At 36.5% G+C, this 15,955-nt stretch overlaps 1 protein-coding gene across 1 annotated transcript in view; it reads left to right on the forward strand.

The window, feature by feature from the left end:
• The first annotated feature begins 450 nt into the window (after positions 1-450).
• LOC131159380 (V-type proton ATPase subunit C) overlaps positions 451-15,955 on the forward strand; it is a 33,611-nt gene continuing 18,106 nt past the window's right edge. The window contains exons 1-4 of the mRNA XM_058114256.1: positions 451-781; positions 893-961; positions 1,055-1,182; positions 1,261-1,360. Of these exons, the coding sequence (XP_057970239.1) occupies positions 668-781; positions 893-961; positions 1,055-1,182; positions 1,261-1,360 (411 nt within the window). The 5' untranslated portion in view covers positions 451-667. The remainder of the gene's footprint in view (positions 782-892; positions 962-1,054; positions 1,183-1,260; positions 1,361-15,955) is intronic.

Consider the following 15,955-nt stretch of genomic DNA (forward strand, 5'->3'; position numbering starts at 1 on the left):
TGCAGATTATGTGGAATGATTGATGTGAATGTGTGTGAATATTGGTATATAAACTTAAATATATAAATATTTACGGTGAAATAAATCTTTCAACCCAAGAGTTTGCTGAGAAAGGCAAGTGCCTTAATAGTTGATTTGTTTGATTTATAAAAATTAAAATATATTTCATATTTTTTTAATGAACAGTTATCCTACCAAACTAAATGAGCCGTAATATTGTAAGGAAATTAAAATACCTATATAATTACTGGCAGCTATACCAAAATATTTTTGTAATCTTGTTAAATGTACTTTTATAACTATTTATAATTATTCTAAAATATTTGAAAAGCTATTCAAAATTATTCGAAACCATTTATTTTAATTCTTTATTTCTGGATTATTTTTAATATCTGTTTTAAATTAAAAAAATGGAAAGTGGTGACTTGGAGTAAATAAAGAGCGAAGGAGAAAAGAGAGACCAAAAAGGTTCACGGAGCAGTTTTAAAACGACGTCGTCCGCATGGCCAGTTCAAGTTTTCCCAAATCGAAGCCGCGTATGTCAATTTCAGACGAACCCGACTTGCACGGAAGCTCGTCATCCTCCCTCGACCACCGATAATTGCACATTCATTTTCCTGCAGCTGCAAATAATCAATCCGCAGCAGCTCCACAACCCAAATCACCAATGGCAACGAGATATTGGGTGGTCTCTCTTCCCGTCCAATCATCCGCTTCCTCCCTTTGGAACCGTCTGCAGGAATCCGTCTCCAAGCACTCCTTCGATACTCCTCTCTACAAGGTCATCCTCACCATCACCTCGCATCTCACTTTTTCCATTTTAATTATCATCTGCGATGAGATCTGTTGCTAAAATTGTGAATTTCGTGAATTGCGAACTTCAATATTGCAGTTCACTACGCCCGATCTCCGCGTTGGGACTCTAGATTCCCTCCTGTCTCTCAGCGACGATCTATTGAAGGTGAATTTTTGGACAATTTCCGTGTTTGAGCTTGCGCTTGGTGAATTCTCTCGACTTGTTATAATTTGATGTGTGGAATGTGGAAATGTGCAGTCGAACAGCTTCGTCGAAGGAGTGACGCACAAGATACGGCGTCAAATCGAGGAGTTGGAGAGAGTTTCGGGGGTTGAGAGTAGCTCCTTGACGGTGGATGGGGTTCCCGTGGATTCCTACTTGACGAGGTAAATGAAATCGTTATTTTGGTTTGTTTGTGGTTTTTAGTGTGAGAATTATTGAATTTGAGTTGCTTTTGATGGTAGATTCGTTTGGGACGATGCAAAGTACCCAACTATGTCCCCTCTTAGAGAGATCGTGGACAGCATTCATGTACAAGTAGCCAAGATTGAGGATGATCTTAAGGTGCGTGTTAAATTTGTTAAGTGGTTGTGTTTTATTATCCATTATATCCATCTCTTATGTTTTTATTGTTTTAATATAATTTATTTAATTTTTTTCAAGATTAAATATTTAAAACAGCGATCACTGTAAGAAGAAGCCAATGAGAAATATTTGCCATTCATTTACCTTACCTAACCCTCCCTCCCCCAATTAAATGGGCACGGCTGCATGGTTATTTATTTATTTTTATTATTATTTTTCTTCATTAAGAGTTGGTTACTTACAGATTATTTATTTTTATTATTATTTTTCTTCATTAAGAGTTGGTTACTTACAGATTAATGCTCTAGTGAGAACCCCGGGGGGGGGGGGGGTGATTTAGTTATTGCGAGAGAAGGTAGGAATAGTAGAGGTAGGCATACAATAACTTGGACTAAGATAATGAGTAAGGCTTTGATAATACTCTAAACTTTCTAAAAATATTGTTCTAGATTGCATAGAATATCACAAAAAGATTCATATAGCTGACCTTGCTTTGTGGGAATTGAGAATTGGTTGTTGTATCATGATGTATGATGGAGTTATTTTTATGCGAATATAAAGGCCACTACTTTCTGTCTCCCAGCCTATAAAATATTCCATCTCTCTTGTCCCATAGTTTCCAAGAAGCAACTATGAGTCTGAAATGTGGTACATTTTTCATTTCGGAAAATTCTAAATCTAATGATCCAAAGCTTTAGTTCAGTATTACTCATTATGAATCTATTTCCCAAAAGAAAAATTTCTTGTAGATTTAGAACTATCTTGACTTGCTTCGAAATATACAAGTGCCAGTACATATTGTTCACCAATATACCACATTCTAGATGACATACTTCATTTTAGAGCATATGCCATACTTCAATTCTGTTCCCACTCCATGAACCAAAATATAGCACATTCTAGATGACATTGCCGTGTCCAAACTACCTAATGGATTTCTCTCATCATTGTTATCTCTGGTCATACTTCACAATTATTTTGGTTACAAGCCACCGCTGTTAGCCTTTCTTTTTCACATTTGTAAATAAGTTACCACAATGGTGTTCAGGCGTAATATGAACCGAATCAGTTAGCTCTGAAAAAAATAAAAAATGATAACTGCGTGGAGAATTAGCAATCAAAATGAGAATGCTATTTGTTGGACACACGTGTAAATATAAAATGATTCCAAAATGAAAATGTTTAAGTTACACATGGACAATATCAACGTGTTATTAAAAATATCTATAGCCGCCTCCCTAATCAAATGTAGAATTTTTATTGTTTGACTATGTGGCAATTTGTATTGATCAGAGTTGGATTTAACGCTATTATCATGATTGTAATTTTTTCTGGATTCATGATTATGGACTTTCTCTAGTTATGCGGGATTGCAATTGCGTAAAATATTAGAGCTACAATTAGTAGCCGAATCTGTGATCTCATCTCATAATAAAGTTGTCTGGCCTCCTTTTGAAGGTAGAAACTTCTGGACTTGACAATGTTTTAATTAATATTGTCTTTTGTCTTTTGTCGGCATTTCAACAGTAATTGGAAATCTGTGATTGGAAAATGATCTAAATTACTAGTCTTGGTTGAGATGTTCACTTCCCTCTCCTTTTTACCATTCTTGGCCAAGGATTTATTTCATCCATAGATTTGTATCATACAAATCTACCTAATCTTACACTTCTAAAACGAACTCAACTATGCCTTGAAACCAATTACTTGCGGTCAATTGCACAACTCATTAATTTTGATAATTTATATCACAGTACAAATTTCTGTTAAATCAATATGAATCATGTCTGTCCCTGCCTCAATTAATGCTTCTTTCGGACTTCCTTTTGCCCTTTTGGTGCTTTTAGCTTGAATCAAGTTTGTTTTGTGTGCTTGCGCATTTACTTACACCCCAACTCAGCAGGCCCTACCTGACAAGGATGGGCTCTAGGAAAATCCAGGGTTTCGACATAGCCCAAATGCTATCATATACATATATGATAGTATTCTACAAGAAAATCCGAAAATATTTTGGTTTATGGATAGCTTCCAGAATATTTCTTGGCTTGAGATGACTTGAAAAATTATACAAAATATTATTATATCCAAAAAGAAATCACACAATATGCAGCCTTAAAAAGAAGGTAGGTACATCGTAGCGCAAGTGCCTGCATAAAAAAAGATTGAAACAAATATGCAAAAAGAGGAAAACTTAGGCAAATACTGATGTGGTGAACCTTCTACTGGATCAAAAAGATAACTGCATCATGACCTGACTGCAGCTCATACTCTGCAACGGAAAAGAAGAATGGGTCTATAGAAAGTTCAGTGAATGAATAATAGAAGGCTACAAGAGCCTCACCATATTTTTATAAGACAGTCGGAAGACAGTTCACACAAACATCAAACCAATTTCACTATAAACAGAGCTTCATATCTCAGAAATTAACATATATCAGAAACACAAGCATTAGAAAAGACACAAAAACAGTAATCCAAGAGCATGTTCCAGTGGACAAACAATCTGCAAATCATAAAGAATCAGGTCAACAGTCTGGTTCTTCCTTAGAGGACAACTGATGTAGGACAGGGGAGGGTGACTTAGCCCTACTGATTCAACCCTCACAAGCAAGCATACACACTCAAACACTTTAAATTAAGAATTCAGTTATCCATACATAAACACAATAAATCATGCTATATAGTTCTCATGTTTAAGGATTTTGAAAAGGTGTATGATGCTGTTCAGAGATAAGTCCCAAGAGTTCTTTCACAAAGGAATCAAGTTAAATGCGGAAAATATGCTATTTCAATATTTCAAGAATAAAGTTCTATGTTAGCACAATTATATTCCTAAAATTGATTTTAAACTAGCAAGCTGAAATATTGAAGTCCATGGATTCAAAGGGCTTATCAAATATGGAATTTCAGATTTCCAGCAAAGGCTTCAATATAAGCAAGGGTTTGCAATATATAGTAAGGATTCAAACACAAGTACTGAAATTACTAAGAGAATTGTTTGGATGGCTTGACGCTGTTCAACACAAGTCTTAGACCATGCCAGAAAATTCCTTGGAACAAGCTTTGAAGCAACGAGACGAACGCAGCAATGTAATGGAGGGGAAGTGGCCGTGTGGGGGGGTATTTTGGTGTGGCCGTGTGGATGCATTGGAGGATAGTTAGAACTTGTTTGAAGTTCTTCGTGCACACTTTGAAATATGGGTATGTATGCAGCAAATGAAATGATGGATTGGTGGCCTCGGGGTGTAACTTGGTGATGGCCATGTGGGTGATGGGGGGAAGTCGTGAAGGTGGGATAGGGATGGAGTCGCTAGATAGAATAGTGGTCTCTCACCGCTTGATCTCCGAGGAGAACGATTTAGCCTCTCACTACACAATTACAAGGATTGGATAAAACTTAACAAGCTTCAACAAAGGAATTTCCTTTCAATATCAATATTTTTCTCTATACATAGTTCTTACAATGAAGGGGTATATATATAGCTAGCATGGGGGGACAAAGCATTAATAAACTTAGCTAGCATGGGGGGACAAAGACATTAAACAACTAACAATTCCTACACAAGCATGGGAGACACAAATAATAAAGACACCAACTTACTAGGCACATTAATTACTCTTACAAGTTACTAACAAAATAAATGCTCCAACTTTCTAGACACAATAAATACTAAGCACAACTTACTAACACTCCAACTCACAAGCAAGTTGTCTTGCATGTTTACAAATTAAATACAAACAAAAGTTAAAAGGAGGCCCAATGGAGCTGTGTGGGGCTTACAAGACCGTGTGGGGCCCACATGAGTCTTGAATTCAGACTTGCTTCGGCATCTCTACTCGGGTCTTTCTCACACGGAAAAGTCTTCAAAATAAGTCTTCAAATAATCCATTCAAAGTCTACAAACAATTATGAACCAACGTGGACATCGGGAGGTCGTCCACGTGTCATTATGTCGGCAAAGGAAATGTGGACATTGGGAGGCCGTCCACGTGTCACAACATCGGGAGGTCGTCCACGTGTCATTATGTCGGCAAAGGAAATGTGGACATTGGGAGGCCGTCCACGTGTCACAACATCTGATAATGACATAGGTAGGGCATGTTGATCCCCATCGACAACCTTATGGGTACAAGTCTGTCAGATCATATAGGTCAAGAATAGAAGCATGGTCATACATGTGTAGAGAAGGCCGATAATCAGAATACCTTAGATATTATAAAAATTGGAGATGTGGAGCATAGTGGGTTGGTCCTCACACTCCACACAGATATATTATCAGCCAATTAAACATCCAGTTTTTTCCTCATACATTTTTATAATCACAAAGTATTTTTCTTCCATAAAAGGATGCAGTTCTTGTTGATGTTCTATAAGTTGAAACTGAAGCTTCACTATTAAAGGATACAGCAAGCTTGATGTTGCTAACCTATGCTTTGCTGATGGCCATGTAGCTTCTCCAGTAAGTTCAAAATGCTCTTCGCTTGTTTCATTTTCTGCCAGGGTTTCAAGCCAATCTTTTAAAATCTACTCCTTTTACATCGGCATCTTTGAGGCTGTTAAGCAAGAAATTATTCAAATGCTTGAGGTGGTTGAAGGCTCTTTTTCTTTGAGGTACCTTGGTCTCCCCCTTGTAACAAAGAAAAAATAAGCTGGGCTATCTTCAGCTTGTGGAAAATCTCCTCTAGAATTTACAGCTGGAACTCCAAGCATCTTCCCTATGCTGGGAGGCTTCATCTCATAAAGTCTGTGTTTATGAGCATCCAAAGCTATTGAAGTTCTGTTTTGTTCTTCCTGTTGCTGTCATTAAAAGCATAAAGCATAGGTTAATGGCTTTCCCGTGGAAGGAAAATCACAAATTCCCTATGGTGCAAGCTCAGTTGGTCTGATATATTTTTGAAAAAAAAATATCTGTAAGCCTTTCTCTGAAGGTGGTTTAGACATTAAAAGACTTTCTAAGCAGAATTATATCTCAGCTATATGCTTTGGCATTTATATACCTCCAAGTATTTTTTATGGGTTGCTTGGGTTCATGCTTATAAGCTAAAAGATAAAGAGTGCTTGGGCAGTCAAGTTGTCCCCAGCCCCACCCCAATGCGTCCTGAACTTGGAAAAGGATTCTCACGAGGCTATGTCCATTGAAAATGGGGAGTCTACTTTTTTTCTGAATGTTGGCATCCGTCAAGCCCTCTTATAGGTATGGTCCTTCTATTGCAACTGACCTTGCTCTCCCTTTGACACCTAAAGTTGCCAGTATTATCAAGGATGGGAATTGGATATGGCCGAGAAGATCTTCAAAGAGAATAGCAGAAATTGGATCAGACCTGAACTTCAACAGTCAATCCTGCATTGCAGGATTCGATTACTTGGATCCACTTTCTTTCAGGTATTTGGAAATGCCTAGGTGATGATAGAATTGTATGATTAAGTAATTTATTTAAAACAATTTTAAAAACAAAGACATTCCAAATGAATGGAGGAAAAACACTTTAATACCTACGTACAAAAATAAAGGAGATATTCAAAATTGTAATAATTATTGTAGAATTAGACTTATGATTCATACAATGAAATTGTAGAAAAAGGTAGTTGAATAAAGATTAAGGTTGGAAATGAAAGTCTTAGAAAATCAATTTTTGGTTCTATGCCCGACAGATTTACTACAAAAGCTATATATCTTTTAAGAAGATTAATGGAAAAGTTTTAGTAAAATAAGGGACTTGCATATAGTATTTATTGACTTAGAGAAATTGTATGATAGGGTACTCAAGGAAATTTAATGTTGGGTTTTAGGAAAGAAGGTATTTGTAGTAGGTATACTAGTGTCATTAAGGATATATATGATAGAGTAATGACTAGTGTTAGGACTGCATGTGGAGAGATTAGGTAATTTCCAATCACAATGGGTGTACATCGAGGACCTTCTTTAAGCCCTTTTATTTTGCTTTAGCGATGGATGAACATACTAGGAGTATCCAAAATGAGGTTCCATGGTGTATGTTGCTTATAGATGATATTGTCCTAATTGATGAAACTAGGGGTGAAGTAGAATCTAAATTAGAATTATGGAGAGAAGCTTTAGAATCTGGAGGCTTTAGGATAAGTAGAAATAAGACATAATATATGAAATATAATTTTAGTCATAGTAGGAGGAATATTGGGGACAAAGTTAAACTTGATGATGAAGAAATCAATAGCACTAGTAGATTTCGATATCTTGGATCTATTATGCAAGCTGAAGGAGAACTTGAAGAAGATGTACTGCATAGAATTAAAGCAGGTTGGTTAAAATGGAGAAGTGCTTCGAGTGTGTTGTGTGATTGTAAAATACCCGTAAAATTAAAAGAGAAGTTCTGTAGGATGGCTGTAAGACCAACATGCTATATGGATCAAAATGTTGGGCGACTAAGAAACAACATATTAAAAAATGTAAAAGTTGTCGAGATGAGAATGCTAAGATGGATGAGTGGTATAATGCTAAAAGATAAAATAAGAAATGAACATATTCATGGTAAGTTAAGTGTAACTCTTATAGAAGATAAGATAAGGGAGGGATGACTCAAGTGGTTTGGGCAATTGCAACATAGGCCAAATAGTGCTAGTGAGGAAGAGTGAATTAGTTACTATGAGGGTTAGTAGAAGGGGTAGGGGTATACCTAAAATAATTTGGATAAGATAGTGACTAAGGATGTCATAGTCCAGAATCTATCAAAGAAAATTGTCTCTGATCGCATAAATTGGCGGTCAAGGATTCATGTAGCTAACCTCACCTAGTGGACTTAAGGCCATGGTTGTTAAAATCGCGACTTAAGTTGTAGAATTGTACTATTCTACGATTCAAATTCACCCCCACGATCCAACTCCCAAGGAAAATCGCATTGCTCTAGAATCGTGGCAGAATCGCTGGAATCGTAGAATCGAAATCGTGAGTAGAATCATTACGATTCACAATGCTGCCTGGATTGGGTCTTTTCCCTCTTTGGGCTTGAATTGTAAGGCCCAATATGTGTTTTTATATGTGCCAGAGGGCCCACAGTTTTTACATGAAGCCCAAAATCTTGAAATTTAGGGCAAACTAGCTCCCAGCAGCTCTGTTCGGCAGCTTTGGTGTTTGATACTTCGATCAGCAGCAAGGCAGCAACCAGCGAACCCTTCGAACACCTCTCATCTCTCTTTGACTTCCCTCTAGTCTAGTGGACTACTCTTGTAACAGTCTTGTTCCTGTTCGATCAGCAGTTCATCACTCTCCACGGTCAACTCTTCTGTCGGCACTCAGTTCTGATTGTTCTTTGGTGTTCAACTCCTTCTTCAGTCCCCTTCTCTCTGTCGAACACCTCAGCAGCCAGCAGAGTCAGCACTCTTCAGTCTTCAACCAATTTCTAGGTATGCTTGAGCCTTGAAGAGAAAGAACCATTTATTCAGCATAATCAACACTCAGCAGTGAGCTACAGCCAGCTACAACTACTGAGCTCTGTTTTTCTTCTTCTTCCTCTTCTTTTTTTGCTGAGTTGTTGTTCGTCTTTTTCTTCAAGAAAGAATCAGCAATCTCTTAAAATTATTCAACTTCATTGAAATTTTCTCTTTTTGATTGATGATTGATTTGGTTTTTTTTTGGTGAACTTGACAACTTGTTCAAACTTCTAAGTTCTAAGAGACTAAGACTTGTGTTGCAAACTTGCAGCTGTGCTTACTGCTTAGTGCTTACAGAATACAGATTTACAATATTGCGTGCTTAAGAATTGTTTTTAACTCGATTGACTTGTTAATTAAGCTTATAGTCTTAGGAATTGTCGTAAAATTCCATATACATTTATTTTAAATATTTTTTTTACACTGAAAGTAGAATCTTACGATTCTCGATCCGATTCTATGATCCGATCCTGCAGATCCTACATAGAATCCTGATTCTGACAACCTTGCTTAAGGCTTGGTTTGTTGTTGTTGTTATCCAAAATATATATCAAGAATATACCTATAAATAAATTTTCATAAATAGAAAATATTGCAAGAAAATAAATTTATTTTCTATCATTGTGAGACCAATAGGATAGTTTTGAGCTATTTGTCCTGAGATCACTAAACAAGGAGCCATTGGCACCTAAAGAATATGCTATGCACAAGTCAAAAGTTAGGCTATTGTCACCATGTGAGTACATGATTATGTGTGAGATGCATGGTTGTTTTTCCTTGAGTAAATTAGACCCATTGTGGTCTGCCCCTTCCCGGGGACCCACATACGCGGGAGCTCTGTGCACTGGGCTGCCTTTTTTTTTTTTAGCTGCTTCTTTAAAAAGATTGTGGCTTATATTAGTTCTCGTTCATCTCTTAATTTTTAAGGAAAATTTAGCAGACTTCCAATCGTAAATAGGATATTTTCCTCCTGCAAACTACCAGAAATGGGGCTCAGCCTTCGCAAAAAATGACAGCAGCAAAATAACACAATGAGACTTAGCTACTAAAACCAAATGCAACGACAACAATTACTCCCAACATAAAATCTTTAAAGATACAATGATTTTATTTTATTTTATTTTATTTTTGGCATAAAAAAGAGATTTCATTAAGAAAGAAAAGAACATACAAAGTGGAGGATAAAGCATCTTCCTAAAGAAAAAAAAAAAGAAAAAAGAGTACAGTGGATAAGAAGAAGAAAAAACAAATATCACATCAATATAGTCTTCCAATCATGCTAGAAATCTGAAAAACAAGTCCCCTTAAAGCAGCTAGCACCTACCAGAAAAAGCCAAATAAGATACAAGTTAATAAAAGCTTTGTGGGCAAGCCTTGACTCAATGGTAAGGGTGTTACATCCAAACCTAAAGGTCATGGATTCAAATCATGGTAATAAGCTCTCCAAGCATGGAGGTAAGTTGTTGGTAAATCATGCCCTCCCCAGACCCCTGATGGCATGGGAGCCTTATGCAATGGGTGCTACATTTTTCTTTTTAGCATCTCATCTTAAGCATCCAACTAGTCTTAACCCATATAATATTTTTTTAAGATAACAAAAAATCATTGAATGGAAAAATAGAAAATATTACAGAGAAAAGAGGTTGAGGTATCCTCTAGAAAACCTAGTCCTGATAGCGAGAGACCCTTGAGAACCTCAAAAGAATGAGCTCAAAAAGAAGCATAAAAAGTAACCTTCTCCCAAATTAAGTTTGGAGGAGTCCTCTTGTCTTTAAAAATTTTGGCATCCTTTTTGAAAAAAGTTTTATTTTTCTTTACTTACCCTCCATTTTATCTTAATTTATTTGTTACTAGCCGTATTGTTATTATTATCCATGCATACAATAATCCCCCATTATTATTGTTGTTGTTGTTGTTAAGACAATAAAACGTTAATGATATTTCACACTTCTAAATCTTCAAATATACAAGTGTTAAATTCATGATCATCATCCTCATGATTTGTTTATGCTTTTATTTTTTTCACTTAAGAAAAAATGTAATTAATTATACAAAAATCCCCAATGAATTAAAACAACAACAACAACAACAACAAGCCTTGAGTCCCACTAGGTGGGGTTGGTTACATGAATCCTTTTCCTCCAATTCACCCAATCGAGAGCGTTTTCCTCTATTAGGTTAAGAGCTATTAAATCCTTCCTCACTACCTCATTCCAAGTTATTTAGGCCTACCCCTATCTTTTTTCATGCCAAAACAATAACTAACTCACTCCTCCTCACAGGTGCTCTACTAGGCTTGCGTTTCATATGCCCAAACCATTTAAGCCGCCCCTCCCTTATCTTATCTTTGATTGATGCTATGCCTAAATTATATGCTCATTTTTTACTTTTCTTTTAATGTTATACTACTCATCCACCTCAACATTCGCATTTCAGCAACATTACTTTTTTTACATGTTGTTTCTTAGTTGCCCAACATTTTGAACCATAAAAAGCATAGCAGGCCTTACGGCCATCTTATAAAATTTTCCTTTTAATTTTAAGGGTATTCTACAATCACACAACACACCTGATGCACTCCTCCATTTTACCCAACCTATTTTAATTCTATGTACTATGTCTTTTTCAATTTTCCCTTCCGCTTGCATTATAGATCCAAGATATCTAAATCTATTAGTGCTATTAATCTCTTAATTAGCAAGTTGAATCTTCTCTCTACTACTACTCACATTATTGAAATTGCATTTCATATATTTTGTCTTATTCCTACTTATAGGCTCTAATGTGACTCTTTAAAGTTCTAGTTTAGATTCCACTTTGTTCTTACTATCATCAATTGACATGATATCATTTGCAAACAACATACACCAAGGGATCTCATTTTGAATATTCCTAGTAAGTTCATCAACCGCTAAAGTAAAAAGATGAAGACTCAAAGTAGAACTTTGATGTACACCTATTGTGATTGAAAAATCTCTAGATTCTCCTTTTACAGTCCTAACACTAGTCACTACTCTATCATACATATCCTTAATGACCTTTGTATATCTATTGCAAACCCCCCTCTTTTCTAAGACCCACCAAAGAACTTACCTTGGTACTCTATCATAAACTTTCTCTAGGTCAATAAAAACCATATGCAAGTCCCTTTTCTTTTTCCTAAACTTTTCCATTAAGCTTCTTAAAAGATAAATAGCTTCTGTTGTTGATCCTCCAGACATAAAACCAAATTGATTTTCTGAAATCCTCGTTCCTAGTTTTATACTATGTTCAATGAATTAAAAAAGTATACATAAGTTATAGCCATAAATCAAGGTGAATTATTAATAAATTCAAATGAATTGGTGAAGTTCGGATTTGAATAAATTGGCATCAGATTTAATCAAAATCTAGTGATATTACAATTTCTAGGACAAATACAGAAATGCCATTGAGTCTTCCAGCGGCAAGCATGGGTGTGTTCTAGCCAGCAATTTTTGTTTATGAGTAGAAAATTACCCTAGGAAGTGAGTGGAGTGGGGAGTGTGCAGCAAAGAGATTTGGACTGAAATAGATCAAGACAGAAGGGAGAAAAGAGATTGCCCAAGTTATGCAGCGCTTGAAGGTGGCTGAGGCATGTTCTCGCTGCAAAAATTTATGGTCTGATTGTTACAAGGGCTGTGGCGAATGAAGATCATAGGTGAGGAAAGAAGAGGGATGCAGAAAAATAAAGAAGAGGGGAAAAAAAAAAATAGTGATGTCTGAATTGAGTCTCTCTCTGCGTGGTTTTAGGGTGTTTGGTTAAGGGTGAGCCTTGGATCAATGGTAAGTTTGCTCCTTTGTGATCAGTTGGTAATAAGTTCGAGTCCAAGGAAACTGCCTCTCTGCATAAAATCTGGGGTAAGACTGTTTACACTGTGTCAACCCTCTCCCTACACTCGCAATACCAGGAGCCTTGTGGCTTGGGGATACCCTTTTGGGCCGGGGAGATTGAAGAGGAAAAGGAGAAAAAGGGAGAAGATACAGGGAATAATAGAAGATGGTGGGAAGAGTGATAAGGATGAGGAGATATTTCTTTTAACTTAAAATCCTACCAAATCCCAAAATTATTAGTTAGATGCAAATTTCCTTCACTCTACAGCCCATTGAGACAAAACGTTTACATTCGCACATCATTTTGGCACTATTTTTATCATTAATATTATTAGGGTCATATAATATTTCAGGCATATGATTATCCTCGTCTCGTATTTTATGTTAGTCCTAGTGTACTATGCTTGTGCAATGACTTGAATACAAGTGCAAACAATGAATGCTTGAATTCTGAATGTAAGGAGCACCAAAAATGCCTTGAGGCTCAATCTAAAGTACCAAATTCCATAAAGGCTAATGCATTACACGCTGAGGCTTAGGCACTTGTACAAATGACATGCATTTTACGCATTTTGGGTGTGTGATTTTCAAGTTAGATTTTGCTAGAAAATGTTAACTTTGTGTTTATATAAAAGGAATGTCATGATATGAGTTGATTTCTAAAATTCTTGAACCTCAGCCTTTCCAAAATGACTGGGAGTTGTATCTTAAATCATGGGAATAGTTTGAACTTTATAATAGCATAGCTATCTCTTGTTCTGATTTGCATCATGAATTCAAATTAGCAATTGAAGGGCCAATAAGTAATTCGCAAAGTATATTTAATTTTTTATCTTATATTTGTGTTTTTCTTAATTGTTTCTTTATTTTAAAAACAAATTTAATTTATTTATGTATTTTTATCGAAAAATAAATTTCTCAAAAGGCTTACATCTCTTCAACACCTTAAGGCTTATGTCTCGCCTCTTAAGGGTTGAAATGTCTTGCCTTATGCCTTTGCCTTTTAAAATATTGGGTAATCCTAATGCTGACTCTTTCTGGACCTATTTTTGTGAGTGGTTAGGAGACTAGATGGGTGGAAAGGAGCGTTATTCACTCTAGGGGCTTGTCTATCTTTCATTCCTTTGTAATATCATTCTGTTTTAGAATTCCTGTGAGATTAGCGTGGAGGCTTGAGAAGTTAATGAGGGATTTCTTTGGGTGGGGGAGAGAGTAGTAGAGTTCATCATATAGGCTAGGAGATTGTGTGTAGACCTAAAAGGGAGGGAGGCTTGGTCTTGGTAATGTGGTTTTCAAAAACATTTCTTTGGCGGGAATGGGTGGGATGCTAAAGTGGGAATTGAAATTACTTATTCGAGTCCTTGGATGTTTGTATCTTTGATCTATATTTCCTTCCCAAAGTCCGGTATACATCGTTATGGGGAGCAAATACGCTTTTGGGAGGATCATTGGGTGGGGTAGATGCCTTTGGCTACTATATTCCTCATTTTTTCAGTTATCTAATCTTCATGATACCCATATTTCTGCTTTTCTTTTGAAGGAACATAGGCATTCTTGGAACTTCCATTTTGGGAGAAATCTATACAGTGGGTAATGGGCAGCAAATTCGCTTTTGGGAGGATCATTGGGTGGGGGAGATGCCTTTGGGTATTACATTCCTCATTTTTTCAGTTATCTAATCTTCATGATACCCATATTTCTGCTTTTCTTTTGAAAGAAGATAGGCATTCTTGGAACGTCCATTTTGGGAGAATTCTTAATGAGAGAGAGATTGATGAGTTGGTTTGCTTGACCAAGTTGCTCGATTCTTTTCATGTTCAATTGGGAGTGATAAAAGGGTTTGGAGCTTAGATCCTTCTAGGTAGTTCTGTTCTAAATCTTTTCTTTTCTGCTTGACTCGTGACTCTACCGTAGATACTTTTGCTTTGTATCCTTTGATTTGGAAAGCCAAAGCTCCCTAAAAGTTAAAAGCTTTTATTTGGACTGTGATACTTGAAATAATCAACACCAATGATTTGCTTCAAAAGAGAAGACTTAATAAGGCATTGTCTCCTAACATCTTTGTCCTTTGTTTGAGGAGCGGAGAGACTTGTGCACATTTTGTTTCTTCATTGTCCTTTCATGTTGGCTATTTGGAATAAATTATTGGTATATTTGGTGAAACCAGGGTTTGTCCCTCCACATTGAAGGCGTTCTATACCATCATGTTTAGGGGTTTTGGTAAAGGAGAGGAAAGTGTTATGGCAATGCACTATAATGGCTATTATTTGGTGTGTTTGGTTGGAAAGAAGGCCAGAACATTCAAAGCTGTGGCTAGTGGCTACTGCTAACAATTTGCTTTGGGGTAGAATGGTTTATCTTGCTTCGCTGTGGGTATTGGCAAATGGCTTTTTTCCGACATGTTTCTTTGGAAGACCTGCAACACGATTGTTTGGATCTACTACATTGAGTTTGGTTTTTTAGTTTTATACTATGATCTTTATTAATTATTTTTTTTTATTTTTTTATTTTCTAATGTAAAGGGATGATTTCCCATTCTACTAGATTATTTCCTTTCCTTTTCTTCTCTCTTTTTTTGTTGTACATTCTTCTCACTCCTAATAAATTTCTTTGTTTGTATAAAAGTATAGTTTTATAAATTTTTATACATAGATAAGTATTAGCCATGGATGGGATCCTCCTCTCTCTCTCTCTCTCTCTCTCTCTTCACTTTTGGTAGTCAGGAAGGGTTTCTTGGCATGGATCTCTCTCTTTCTCATCCCTTTGTTCCCTCGTTCCATTTCCCACCTTTCTTTTATGAAAATTGACCTTTTTGTAGTGTGCTTTGGAGCTTTATGGGTGTTCATGTTGCATTTAAAGTTGATCAGAAGGTGCTTAACTTAGATCGTCTTGATTTATAGGCTTTTTGTACCTCAGAATTTGCAGGGAGGCATGCATCGTTCACCCTATTGAAGGAGATGAGTTTTTGTGGGTTAAGGAAGATGGGTTTTGTGGTCTGGAAGTAGACCACATGCATTATTCATCTTGCTCTCTTGCATTCTGTTGGCAAAGGGATTTTGATTTAAATTTGAAATGCCTGGGTTGCCCTACAGGGTTTGTTGGGAGGCTTTTGATTTTGTTGGTTGACCTATTCTGAATGCGCTAGGTAAAAATAAGACTTTTGGTACATGCATTGAGAAGAAAAAATCTCTACAGAACCTGGAGGTTTGGGGTGACCTAAACAAATTGAGTTGTGTACAGCCAAGCTTGAGGACAATGGGGTGTTTAATGATGGGCCTCATTTGGCAAAGAGAGAAGATAATGATGTACTTGAA

This window comes from Malania oleifera, chromosome 7, assembly GCF_029873635.1.
Source record: "Malania oleifera isolate guangnan ecotype guangnan chromosome 7, ASM2987363v1, whole genome shotgun sequence".
NCBI lineage: Eukaryota > Viridiplantae > Streptophyta > Magnoliopsida > Santalales > Ximeniaceae > Malania > Malania oleifera.